The sequence below is a fragment of the Nasonia vitripennis genome, chromosome 3 (genome assembly GCF_009193385.2).
Source record: "Nasonia vitripennis strain AsymCx chromosome 3, Nvit_psr_1.1, whole genome shotgun sequence".
NCBI classification, from domain to species: Eukaryota; Metazoa; Arthropoda; class Insecta; order Hymenoptera; family Pteromalidae; genus Nasonia; species Nasonia vitripennis.
In genome coordinates this window covers 6,861,383-6,875,028 of record NC_045759.1, presented here as the reverse complement: position 1 = coordinate 6,875,028, position 13,646 = coordinate 6,861,383, and the positions used below count along the sequence as shown (strand labels likewise).

General features: G+C 45.6%; 1 protein-coding gene and 1 long non-coding RNA gene across 23 annotated transcripts in view; one reads left to right on the top strand and one right to left on the bottom strand.

Moving 5' to 3' along the window:
- Positions 1 to 1,153, bottom strand: part of LOC107980918 — a 7,673-nt gene extending 6,520 nt beyond the window's left edge. For 2 of the 8 annotated variants that reach the window (XR_004344771.1, XR_004344770.1), the window contains exon 1: positions 455 to 665. This is a non-coding gene — a long non-coding RNA (uncharacterized LOC107980918). The other 6 variants (XR_004344772.1, XR_004344769.1, XR_004344773.1 and 3 more) reach the window with 6 other exon arrangements.
- Positions 614 to 13,646, top strand: part of LOC100123220 (histone acetyltransferase p300) — a 25,551-nt gene continuing 12,518 nt past the window's right edge. For 7 of the 15 annotated variants that reach the window (XM_032598525.1, XM_031926115.1, XM_031926112.1 and 4 more), the window contains exons 1-9: positions 614 to 723; positions 1,294 to 3,970; positions 7,476 to 7,637; positions 10,000 to 10,202; positions 10,393 to 11,179; positions 11,519 to 11,836; positions 12,271 to 12,588; positions 12,675 to 12,887; positions 12,995 to 13,379. In XM_032598525.1, coding sequence (XP_032454416.1) covers positions 3,889 to 3,970; positions 7,476 to 7,637; positions 10,000 to 10,202; positions 10,393 to 11,179; positions 11,519 to 11,836; positions 12,271 to 12,588; positions 12,675 to 12,887; positions 12,995 to 13,379 — 2,468 coding nt within the window. In that variant the 5' untranslated portion in view covers positions 614 to 723; positions 1,294 to 3,888. The remainder of the gene's footprint in view (positions 724 to 1,293; positions 3,971 to 7,475; positions 7,638 to 9,999; positions 10,203 to 10,392; positions 11,180 to 11,518; positions 11,837 to 12,270; positions 12,589 to 12,674; positions 12,888 to 12,994; positions 13,380 to 13,646) is intronic. The other 8 variants (XM_031926116.1, XM_031926114.1, XM_031926110.1 and 5 more) reach the window with 4 other exon arrangements.

Sequence of the window (13,646 nt, the reverse complement as noted above, 5' to 3'; positions counted from 1 at the left end):
AATTGCAAGATTTTTTGGAAGATTGCACGTTATAATGAAATTGCATCAAACTGATATGTAAAATAAAAAATTTGCTCCTACTCTTTTTCATAAATAATCTACATTCCCAACATCGCATCCCTTCATCAACGCAACATGCTCCGAAACTCCAAAATCGCCTAGAACGAGATCCACATAATGCCAACGTAACCAAAAACCTTCAACCACCGGCAATTATAACCACTTGATCGCCATACGTTAAAAAACGTTTGCCTCCGCACAAGTAAGTAGGTACCTACAACTCGTAGCGCCGTGCGCCAGTTAACTCAGCAACAACCTCAAAAAGCAATTTCTCTCTCTCTCTCTCTTCGCATCAGCGGGATGGCGGCGGCGGTTCTGCGAGGTGGCCTTGGCTCACTGCACACGCACCTGCGGGAAAAAAGAAAGACTCGACTCGCTTCCGCGCGTAACCTACCCATAACTTCGAAAGCATCATCATCGATCTTCACTCTTCTCTCTTTCTTCTTTGCAAGCGCTGATGCTACACGTAACCTCAAAAATGTAACTCGGCGCTCACGCCTTTTCGTAATATAACATAAGTATATACCCTTTATCTTCACGCACAGCAAAAAAGCAGCCCCGTAGAACACATCGCGCAGAGGTGTCTCTCGACCGGCCATTATACTTGTCGCTCTCAGCGCGTAGCTACCCACTACGCAACGATACCGCACTAATGCGTAATAGGTAGGTACTCACCAGACAGTACAAACTACAAAGTTCAGTCCCTTTTTCCATCGGTCGTTAAGTTCATTCGATCGCGAATCGACATCGGTGTAATGTAAACATCGGAGGCCTGCGACTCCGATTTTTCAACCCTTATATTCGCTGCAGGCGAAATGTCCCTGGAAAGCTCGCGCATAGTTTCTTTCTCTCCTCACGGAATAACCTAACCTCAAGCGTCGCTCCGAGAGTATGAGAGACCTTGAACCACCGCAGCCCTTTCGCAGGCTTGAAAGAACCCTCGTTGAATCAAGGGCGATGAGTCGAGTGTACTCGCCATACGGTCATGGTGCATAGGTACTCGGAGCGACGCAACGACGTATCGACGGAGCGCGAACCAGAGAGAGACGGAAGATATCCCTCTAGCGATGAGTCAAGGCGTAGTAGGTACGCGCTGCAGCTGCACACCGAATTCTATTCCGCCGCGGAGCGAATCTTCCCTTATCTCAGGGCTGCGCTCATCGAGCGGCGTTGTTAACCTAAAAAAGCCAGCCTGAAAACGCGAATCAGAGCTACAAGCCTCGTCTCTTTCAGGAACAGCCCTCGAAGAGGAGGATTACGTCCTATAGAAGACATCGGATGCTCTCTTTGCCGCGATCGACGCGTCGTAGGCGCATCATCTCGACTCTCCGCGATATCCCGCACCTAACCTAAGCCTCGTTCACCCTATATATGCAACGCACAATGACCGTCATCCAACTGGAAGCGTCTCTCGGTGACGCGATCAAAAGGCAAAGACCGTCCGATCGAGTCGAGCGGGCCAATGAATGGCCGAGTCAGCGGTCACGTGATAAGCCGACCGCGAATGGGGCGCTCGCGGCCAGCTCGCATAGCGCTAGGTGCGGAACGCCGAACGAGCGAGACTCTATAGCTCAGTCGGACATTTTGCCCTGACAAGCAAGCGGCGGCCATCGTCTTTCTCGCGCGCCGCCGCCGACGAGAGAGAGAGGGAGCTCCGAGAGCCGCGGCAGCGCAAAAAGCATCGCGCGTACAAGAGAGAGTGAGCGCGAGAGAGAGATAGAGACACCCACACGGCACTGGCAGGCAGCAGGCATCAGCAGCGAGCGCAGCAGACACGTATACACAAATACAGAGCGCAGTCGCAAGAGCGCGAGAGAGAAAGAGCGAGTGCGAGACTCTCGGCGCGCGCTCGGTTCCCCCGTGCTCTCAGTGTATATACCGCGAGAGAGCGCGTACAGTGTCTCTCGGAGCGAGCTGCTGGTGCACACACGGGAGAGAGCGCGCAAGAGTGGGTCTACACAGCGAGAGCGAGCGGAGAGAGCAGCAGCAGTGAGCGGCCGCCATTTTGCTGTGCTCCTCGTCGTGTGTGTGTCGTGCTGTGCACGAGAGAGAGAGAGATAGAGCGAGCGCGCCAGAGAGATCAGCAGCGGAGCAGCGGAGCAGCGACGGACATCGGCGTGTGTGCGCGCGCCAGAGCGGGAACTACCGGAGCGCTAGTGCCAGCCAGGAGCACCCTGGCGCACCAGGAGTCGCCGGTCCAGAAGACGACGAGGCCACGCACCAGCCACCGCCAGCAACGTCGTCGTACAGTAGTAGTCGCCAACTACTACCTACTGCAGCGCCCCACTGCCGAGCGAGAGACGTAGAGCGAGACGGACGGAGAGGATCGCGCGCGCGCCACCCAGGCACCGTCCCCCAGGAGTCGCCGCCTCGTCGATTCAGCAGCCCATCGGGCAGTGCGCGTCGCTCGAGGAGGAAGCGCAGGCAGTAGGAAGCGTACGAGGGAGGAAGGAAGGCCTAGAGGAACCAGCGCGGAGCGCGGCCAGAGCAAGCGCGGAGCAAGAGAGAGAGAGAGAGAGAGAGGGAGAGAGCGCTGGCGTCTGTAGTGCCGCGCGCCGCCGCCGCCGCCGCCGCAGCCGCAGCCGCAGCCGAGGCTTCCTCTAGCAGCGGTTCGCGGGGACGACGTAGCAGCAGGAGGCAGGGCTCGAGTTAGCGCCGCCGAGCGAAGCGTTCTCCGACTCTCAACACAAACTCGCACGGACGACCCGGGAAGAGCAGTGGCTGCACCCGGGGAACGGCCCGCTTTTTATTTCCACCCGCCGCCAGGAGGTGCTCCTCCGCGCCAGAACGGAAAGTCAGAGCGCGGGCAGCAGCCGTCTGCCAGTGATTGGAGCTCCTGGTGACAGAAGTTAGCCCGAGACAGCAGCAACAGCGGCGCGTTGTTTTGTATTATATGTGTGCCCGCGGTGTGTGTGTAAACAGAAACGCGTGTGCGAGATGTGTCTCGAGGAGCCGAGTGGTGCGCGCTTTTAACGGAGCAGCAGCCCCGGCGGTGTTTTAAATCGTCAGCGACAATCGGAAGAGCGGCAGCAGAAGCGAAAGAAGTGAAAGAGGAAGTGAGCCAAGACAGAGGCAGTAAGCACGAGGATGCCCAATGGTTGATGCGGCCGGCGGAGGCAGAGGAGCCGGAGGGCGCAAGAAGCCGAAGCAGCAGGAGGTGCAGCGAGTCTCCGCATTATCGTCATCAACATCAACAGCAGCCGGGAGAAGGCGTAGAAGAGGTGGAGGAGGAGGTGGCCTCTGGGCACGAGGAGGCGAAGGAGGATTCACGGGGAGCAGCCGACGCTGCTGCTCCGCTAGCCCGATGATCTCGCCGCCCCCGGACGAGGCCGAGCTGCGGGTCCTTCGTCGTTATTGTTGATAGCCGCAGCAGCAGCAGCAGCAGCAGTATTGTTATATTTTACTTCTACTATCTCCGTTATACACGCGTACACTCCCAAGATACAATCGTCGTGTGAAAGTGCGCGGAGAATAACCGACGAAGACGAGGAGGAGACGACGACGTTGCGCGCGCGCGGTCGCGCGGACGGACGGACATTTTCCGCGGACGAGAGCAGCAGTGCGCGAGGAGAGCGGTGCGAAGTAGAGAGAGAGAGAGAGAGAGAGAGAGAGAGAGAGAAAGAGAGACAGATATACAGGAGGCGGGAGCAAAGTGTGTTTTGTTGTGCGTGTGTGCAGTGACTGCTGGTGTGTGGTACTGCACGGCGCGCGAGTTTACGCGACTCGCGGCTCGCAGAAGAAGTAGAAGAACAAGAAGTACGAGCAAAGGACTTTGCGAGGAGAAAGACTGTGGCAGCCGACGAGGAGACTGACGGCTGACCAGGAAGCATGGCCGACCACCTTGTCGACGGGCCGCCTAGCAAGCGGCCCAAGCTCAATGATCCTTTCCAGGGCTCCTCGGACTCGTCGAGTAAGATATTACCAATGGCTCTCTAGCGGAGTCTTCATTTTATTAAAAAGAATTTTTTTTCTACTTGGTTATTTACTTTTTCTTTCTTTTCTCGATTTGATTTGTCTCTTGTCCTCTTTTTTTCTCTCACCTTAAGTTTGTTTACCTTTGCGTTTCGACGGTGGGCGTGCGCTGGCTTTTCCGACTTTTCGCCAGAGATCTGTGAACAGCTGAGTGGTTTTGGTGAACTCCTGAATTGGTGATTCTCGTGAGACTGGATAGTGTTCAGGGCTGATTTTCATTCATGAATCTTGCTCTGGTGGTTGAGAGACTTGTCAATTTGGAGCGAACTCAAGCCACTCACACTCTGTTCGAGACTTTCCAATTAGAGTGTAGTTTAACATACTCATTTGTTGGAAGAACCACTGCAAGCCTGCCTAGATTTTATGATTTTTTTTCTGTACGATAAAAGCTTGTTTCTCACTTCAGTATTACCTGCTCTTCTTGTCTTTACCTCTTTGTCTCGAGAAAGTTTCTTCCTTATTTTAACCGGTTTGGAGTGTTCTCCTTATCATGGATTGATAGGCTCCTTTCTTTTTATTCTGGACAGATGTTTCAAGGTTGGATCTTTTCTAAGTTTGGTGTATTGTATTTCTTAAAATACAAGCTCCGAAAACTCTTTCTAATTAGTATTTCGATTTCTGACATACATGAACTGTTGCTTGCCTCAATTCCAGTTCAACGTCTGTTGATCTAACTATATTTCAGCATTTTCATCATAACAATGAATCCTGGTAGCCTACATAAAAAGTTTTCTTTGAAAAAATAAGCTTAATATGCTCCACTTCATTTTGGAGCAAGTGCTCAGCTTCAGTTCAGAGCAAAGCTCAGTTCTCCTATCAATACTAGGACCAAAAGAACCTCTTCTGCAAAAGTTTCTCTCATCAACTTCTCAGCCTACCCATCGATTTTAACAGTGCCTCTCGCCTTACGTCCTTATCGATCGTATATCTGCGTCGCAAAATAAACGTCGATCGTCAAACGTTTTAGGTTAGAACGTTGAACAGGTGGACAAGTAACAGCAAACACTCGTCGTCAACCTACCGCTGTGTCAAAAGGGAAGAGGTTCTTCGACAAAACGTTCCCGAACCCGTTCGATATCCCAAGGGTCAGTGAACCGAATACATTCGCTAAACGCAGCCACAGTGTGTTAACCTACAAAATGTCCTTTTCGCGAGTGCAGTGATGTACGTGTGCGTGAAAAAATCGATCGAAAGTGTCAAGCGAGATGCACCTCGGTAAAAAAATTGGCCAGCCGTCTCGGGAAAAGTGCCGGAACCGCAAAACGCTCGCGATTCCACAACCCCCGTCTCCTCTCGTAGAGAGCCGTGTGTGGCGGCGGTGTCGGTCGACTCCATGCTTCCCTCGCGTGGCCATAGCGTCGCGCGCTCGCTGACCTATTTCTCTCTCTCTGCTGCACAAGAGCGACGCGGTGGCGTCCATCCGCAAAATCCGCGAGACACGCTCGTCGTCGGCGGCGGCGGCATGTGTGTACCTAGTAACTATATAGCATCGCGTCGTTTCTCGTGCGAACTCTGACATGTTGTTGCCGCGGCAGTAGTGGCGGTGGCGGTGGCGACATAGGCACACACAGTACATGCAGTGGTAGCCGCCTACGCGCGCGCAGCGCCCCGTGCGCGATGCCAGTCTCTCGCTGCTCCTGATGTTTCCGTCTCTGTCTTCTCTGGACAGAGAGGGGGAGTTTTTTCGAAGATGTCGCGAGCGCTCGGATTTTCTGCTACTATGGCGTTTTCGGCTTCGGTTTTCATGCTTTGCCTTTGGAGAAATCGTCTCGGTTATCGGTGGCTTTTTTTTCGAATAGAAAGACGGTGATAGCCAGAGGCTTTCGGAAAATCGATTTTTCGGGGGGGGGGGGATTTTCGAGTCGCTCGTGTGGCGCGCACTACCTTTAGCTTTTATATAGACGCTTCTCTATGGAGAAGAGAATGGAGCTTCTATTATCTTGTTTATACTTGCGTTTGAATTCTCGCAGGTGCCAGGTGTTTTCTCAGATGACTGTGATGATAGTAAAGATGTAGGTTTTTTGGATTCCCATTCAACGTCACAAGGCAATATGTACTGACAATGAAAATTTGTACTAGTCAACAATTAAATGGAGAATAAATTATTTTATTTACACGAGTTCGTTGCTGTTCTGTATTAGCCTAGTTTTGAAAAGAATATACTTTTGCAGTATTCTTCAATTTTAAGGATACCTCAATTCGGTATCAATAAACATGGCTTGATTTCTAAAAGAAAGATACAACCTCCTTCAACCACCAAATCCAGAATTTTATGTTTTGTTTGATTCTTTGTTCCTTTTTGTACTGTATTATTTTTAATAAATGTACTTTTGTCTTACTTGTCTTCAAAACACTTTTAATAAAACCACATTAAATTTATATACACAGAACATACAATGTTCCCTGGTACTCTTTTATTCGTTGATCAGTTATTTTAGATGAGCATATTTTTTGCATCCCCAAGTTTTTCAATTGTAATATTTGAGTTTTATTAGTGCATGTTGTTATGCATGAACACTTTGACAATTATTGAGTGAGAAAAAGAAAGAAAACATACAGCTCGCATGTGTAATGCACTAACCAAGTCTATAATAAGTTTTTCTCCCTTAGACTGATCCTCCTGCCTGTCTAATTGTTTGGTACAGTTATCAAAGTTTTTTCCCAAAAAGATTTTCCATTCCATTCACTCCATTTGGCAGTAAGGGTCTACTTACGAATAGAAATTTATCCGTCAATCGATGAAGTTGTTTATATAGAATTAAGCCTGCAATTAAGTCGCAGAAACCCAGAGAGCTTGTTTATTGCATTCTCGATTGACGGAATGGTGATGGTGTAATTTTGCAAATAAATATGCATTTATCAGGGTTGATCAGTAAGAGCAGCTTCTAAATACTAAAATAACTCTAAAACTAGTCAAAAATCTGATTTTGAATTAAAAATTGGAAATATACAAATATCTATATATACAAAGAAAAATTATTGAATTTTGTCTAGTTTCAATGTTTTTAAAGTAAGGGAAACTTTATACTTGTTACCCATTACAAGTATAAAAATTGCTTAAAATTAATGACTCTAATAATACTGTTAAATCAAGGTTATGGTTCTTATAACATTAATTATTTTTGTTTTACATAAAACTAAAAAATGAAATGGATAAATGAAAAATCCAGACAATATTTCAAAATGTATTGCCCTTATATCTGCATATAATGTATAAATTCACTAAATAAGCAATAGAAAAGGGCAGAAACTTAAATTTAGATCCTTCTAGAGCTTTGAGTTACGTAAATATCCTGTAGTTTGACAGTTTCTGCGACTTAACTGCGTTGTACTTGAACAAACAAAAGACAATTTAATATAAATACATAAATAATAATTTATAAACAAATGCATCGGTAATACACTTGCACAGTCTTAAATTATGAACTGTGATGTATATGTAGTGGGTATGGCGCCTCTAATGATGCACCATGCACAATTTGCAAACTACGGGGGAGGTGGCAGTGGTAACGTGCAGCAAATGCTACATATACAACAGCATCAACCACTACAAGTGCAACACCATCAGATGCAGCCACTTTGGAACAACCACAGTCAAAAAAGAAGTAAATATTATACTGAAACAGAAAAGCAATTGTCAAAAAGAAACTTGAAAATTTAATGTTCAAAATAATTAAAATATTTTGGAGGTTATGAATTCGGTCTTTTTCTTAGATAATTATTACTAAATTTGTTACTCCAGTCATCTCGAACATTTTTGTTATTCCTTTAAGAAAAATGCTGTGAGTTGACGTGGAGCTTTGCTATAACAATGATTATTTAAGAAAATACAAATGCTAAATACATAAACTTCAAAATCTGTTAAAATTCAAAATAGCGTTACAACTTGTTTGAGCACCATAAAAAATTATTGTTTCGTTCAACTTCACTTCATTAGCATGTAATACCATCAAATTATCGATATCGTTCGTACAGACTGTTCAATTATAGACTCAATCATCAAAGTGACAGTTCATTAAAAATTGTACCGTATTACTTACCAATGATTCGTCTCAAGCACTTGTCTGTAATAACTTGGTAACCATAATAGCAGCAGTTAAGTCTCCTTAAATTCATCGTAATTTTTATACCATGTTTATTAATATTAGGGAAATCGATTGACCAAGAAATTGTATACAGTAGAGAAAATGGCCTTGATTGTTTGACGTAACTGAGAAAGTCACCAAAACATATAATACTTTGTACTAAGACATGCGGCAAACACACATAGAGCTTGAAATAGTCTATTCAAGAATCTAAAAAGCAATTTTTTTGGGCACTTAGATTGGTGATTCATATGATTTGCCTGACATAAAGTTTTATCTTTGATAATGATAAAAAAAAAGGTTACAGTTAACCATTTGTACTAGAGGTATCCAAACAACTCTAGGCCAGAAATCAAGTTTTTGTGTATGGTGTGAAATTTATTATTTAAAAATCTGCACAAAATTCATGCAAACAATGAGTTTTGGGGATTTATGAAAATTGGGAATTTAAAATATACTACTATAAATCATATATCATGTGTATAGATAAAATTATATACTATAATAATTTATCAACACAATATTAAATAGCAAATCACAAATACCATAAAACCAAAAAAGTATTAAAAATAAAACAAAAATCATTAAAATCAAATCTCTTAATAATAATAGGATAAGATTTTAATGAAATTTAAACTTTATTTAGTTTAAAAATGGTGTAAAGTAGGTGATAGTGAATTGTCAACATAAAGAAATGTAAAATGTAACTCATGGATGTTATACAAAGTATTTTAGCTTGCAAATAGAAGTCCTTCTTAGATTGACTACCTTGTATTTCTACGCATGTGACTCTATACAGTTTGTCATCAGTAGCTTTGCAGCTTTTGTAGTTGAGCACGAGTTTACTGTGAACCATGTTTTATTATCCGCTGCAGCATAAACTGCGTTTAAGTTTTGCTCATGCGGTGTATGTCTCATGTCTTATTTCCTACTTTTTTTAATATATTTTAATTTATGTTTTATACTCGTTTGTTTATACTCATACGAGATATGTCATACAATTCAAATTTTGCATTCCTCCGTATGCCCTTTTTTCTGTCTATGAATATGGTCAGTCGTCTACATACATATAAAATTACAACATTCAGATTCACTTATTATTATAATGACAAAACACCTGAATAAAGTTCAAAGATTCATTTTATCAGCATTTCATCATATCAAAGTGTTGATAAAGTAATCGCTGATCGAGCCACCAGGAATCAAATTAAATCCTTTTGATCTTTGCAAAAATGTTATAAAGGATGTTGCTGCAAGTCAAGAGACAATTATGATCAATATAATGATAGTTTTAACTGAACTGTAGCTATGGATAAAACATGCGGTGATGGTACTATTAACTCGGTAACTTAAAAAAACACAACAACAAGATTACTAACGCTGTTCTTGGTATCCTCGGTTAAATTACACACTATCACCAGATCTGTCCTTTTCTCACCAACTCTATATAGTCAAATCTTTCACAATGACGAAGTGTACAACCGAAGCTTTACTTAGAATACAGTTAGGAAAATGATTTTCCCATTTTTCAACTAGCCATTTTTTTACTCTTCCATCGTGTTGACATTGTAGATAACTTTGTTTAGACTTTTTTTCAAGCCATTTTTTTCTCTTTTTTTTATATATATACATCTGAAACTCTCTCTAGCGTGTCATATTACTGTGTGTTGCATTTTTTTTTCATGTTCATTCAAAACGATTCACACGTGCAAGCCAAGATTCCATAGATCAGAATCGACAAGTTTTTTTTTCTTTATATGTATACGTACATTTTTCGTTTCCACAAGAATAAAAATAAGATAAAACCATAATCTTTGAAAATACCCAGGGTTTGATTGGAGAAATAGCCAAGACTAATATATGCTTATGTTTTCGTCTCCAGATTTCATGACAAACACAGACATGTTTGATCTTGAAAATGATCTACCCGACGATCTGCTGTCGACGGGCTCGTGGGGCTCGGCGACGGAAAGCGCTAAGCCTCCAGCCACTGGACCAGGGCCTGGACAACAAAACGGGGCACTGGATTCGGATCTACGTCACGTGCAACAGCAGCAGCTTTCACATCATCTCATTCAGCAACAGGTACATGCATTGCGCTATATCTTCCACGAAGAAATTCTTGTCAATAATAATTCGCTTTATATAATCATCGATCGCGGTATAAAAATACAGGCGTTATTAATATTGCTGCGAGCTTTTTTTCACTTTCCGCGTTTAATTTTACCCTGATCTATAAATGTGCGTGTAACAACAGTCTTCTTTCTGTTACCAGCAGGGCAACAAGAATCTAGTGGCAAACTCGCTGGTGATGGCGGGTAACGCGCTTGGCAGCAAGTCGCCGAACATGCAGTCGCCGCCGAACGTCTCGGCGGTGTCGAAGAACGTCGTGGACCCGCAGATGGTCGTGTCGCTGGGAAATCTACCGAGCAGCATCGCGAGTTCGCTGGCTAATAATCAGCAACAGATGTCGATGGCTAACTCGATGGGTGGCGCCGGTAGCGGACTTCAGACGTCCATGAGTATGCAGCAGCAGCAGGCTAATGCTAACCAGCAGCAGCAACAACAACAGCAACAGCAACAGCAGCAGCAGCAGCAACAGCAGAATCCCGGTGGTATGTCGATGAACCCGGGCGGCATGAACTCCGGCCTAGTCATGACGAGTAGCGGCGGCGCCACCGTCGCCGGCAGCAACAACAGTATGAGCGGTATGGCCGGTGGAAATCTCATCGTGGCCAACAGCCTGAACAAGCAACCTTTGAACACGGTGACGATGATGGGCGGCCCCGTGAACGCTCAGGGTATCCATCACGCAGGTGGTCAGCACGGCGTCGGCCAGATGCAGAATGGACCCGCCGGAATGATCAACGCCCGAGTGGCCATGCAGCAACAGGCGCACATGGTCGCAGGGCCTACCAGGGGTCAAAGCCCTCATCAGCAGGTGCACCAGCAGGTTGGCATCGTGCCCGGACCTGGTGGACCTAGGATGCAGGCACCACCCAATATCTCCAATATGACCAACATGGGACAGATGACCGCGGCTAACAGTCCTTACGGATATGGTGAGTTGTTGTATTATTACAGACTTTACTCTTTGTCGGTGGTTTGTCCTGTCATTGTAACGTTGATTGTGCTGTGCTAATAGTGATAAGTTTAAATTTGTCGAGCTGTCTGAAGATCTCAGGCGTATCTGTATTCAACTTTTTTACTGTTTGATATTATCAATGGTAAAGATCAAACAGTGCGCCAGATAAATTTGGAAGGTTAATTAGCCCGTTTTAAGTTTTTCCATGCTAATATGGGTCAGTCGCCTAATCCACAAGTGAAATTCTAACCATCTTCGTTAACTTACAAACTCCTATAACTGTCCAAAAGCGCGAAACTCACATTCTCCTTCCTAGGTTCGCCAGGTGGCGGTCCAGGTCCAGTTGGAGCGGGCCCTGCGGTGGGTGTAGTTACGCCACAGCAGCGTGGTGTTGCTGCAGGTATGGCCATGCAGGTGAACCGATTTGGTGGTGGGCCAGGAGGCACCGGACCAGTTGGTCCTCTGGGGGCCGGTGGCGCCGGTGTACCCGGTGGTCAGGAAGGCGGTATGGCCCAGCAGGCTCAGCCACCGGCACCCAGTCCGGCCCAGCCGCAAAGTGGTGCGCCCAGTGGCGGACAGCCCGGGCCACAACAGGCCACACAGTCGCAGGTGCCCGGCGTTGTTAATCAGCAAAGTGAGTTGTTGTTTTCTGTTTGGACGTGCATTTCTGTTACAGCGTTCTAACGTAAATTTTAAGGCACAGGAAAAATTAATGTAAAAGGTTTAATGGAGATTCCCTTTAAATTCCCTTTAAATTATTGAATGTCAAAGTTTATGTGGCTCCTTGTAATTATAAATGTTACCTAGTTTACATATAGTTAGGCAAGAGTACGTACGATCTCTTAATCGATTTTAGGCGCATCATATTTAAAACTTTGCTGTCTGATTAAAGACTGGAAAAACGAACGATGCGCTATAGAAATTTGAAAGGTTAATTATCCCGTATACGTCTTTCTAATCTATATGGGACAGTCACCTCATCCACAGTCCTAAAATCCTCAACACTTCTTTCATAATAATTTCGCAATGAACTTCCGTATATTTAAATCACATATTTCTCTTATGAAGGGGCGCGACCAGTGACGGCAGATCCAGAGAAGCGCAAGCTCATTCAGCAGCAGTTGCTTCTTTTTCTGCATGCGCACAACTGCCAGCGCCGTGAGAGCCAGGCTAACGGCGAGCAATGGCAGTGCAACTTACCCCATTGCAAAACCATGAAGAATGTGCTAAACCACATGTCGAGTTGCCAGGCAGGAAAGCACTGCACGGTGCCACATTGCAGCTCGTCTCGACAGATCATCGGTCACTGGAAGCACTGCACGCGGAATGACTGCCCGGTCTGTCTGCCACTCAAACAGGCTGAAAAGAACTGGCATTCCACCGGTGGTGAGTTTTACTATTTTATCAAGTTGAGCTTACGAATATAAGAATTCAGAACATTTAAGTAAACGACAATGCTAACCGTGTTTCAGCTGCAGCAGCTCAACCTAATAGTCAAGCGAGCCCTAGTCCATCGGATATGAGGAGAGCGTACGACACCCTTGGTATCGCTGCGCCAACAACGACGCAACCCGGCCTGCTGCCTGCTCAAGGCGTCGGCCGAGGCGTTAGGATGGCGACCCCAGGTATGCAGGCCCAACCAGGTGCAATGGCCAACGTCAGGCTAACGCAACGTGAAGCTCCAGGTACTATCCATTATTTAGATTTTACTGTCAAGGAATTCTTTTAGAGAAAAGACTTGTCAATCTGGAGAAATACTATGCGCGTTCGTAAAACTAAGTGTCTGTTAAAGTAGGTCCAGGCCAGTCGGTTGTGGGCGGCTCACAACAGGTCGTCGCGCCGAACGTTTCGCTACCCCTGAGTTCGGATCCGTCCGCCGTGACCGCTGCGGCTGCGGCAGTCGCGAGCCAATCGACGCCGACGAGCGGTACTGCCGGTACGTCTGGCAACCAACCCTCGGCAGCTGCAGCCGCTGCCGCTGCTAACATCCAGCAGCAGCTCTTCGGGCTGACCGAGGGACAGCCGGCAGGTCTCATGAACGACGGCAACAGGCTATCGAATCTCCAGCTACCCGGCGGTCTGCAACCTGGCCAAGTCACTGCGACGCCCGTCCAGGGCACCAAGGAGTGGCATCAATCAGTCACGCCCGATCTCAGAAACCATCTTGTACATAAACTGTAAGTTTCATAAAATTGCTTTGTTTCATCCATCATCTTTCATTATCGATTGCTTACAAATTTTATCATATTGAAACATTTCGATTTTTCTATTGTAAATATGAACAGTGAAACACAACTACTATGACTATTACTTTATTCAATGACATAGTTTCATAAAATGTACTATGGATAAAGCGATCTTTCAAAATACATACACTTTTCTACGGGATCATGATAATAACATCAAATGTACTACGGCGTATCGTAATTGATTTCTCATTGCTC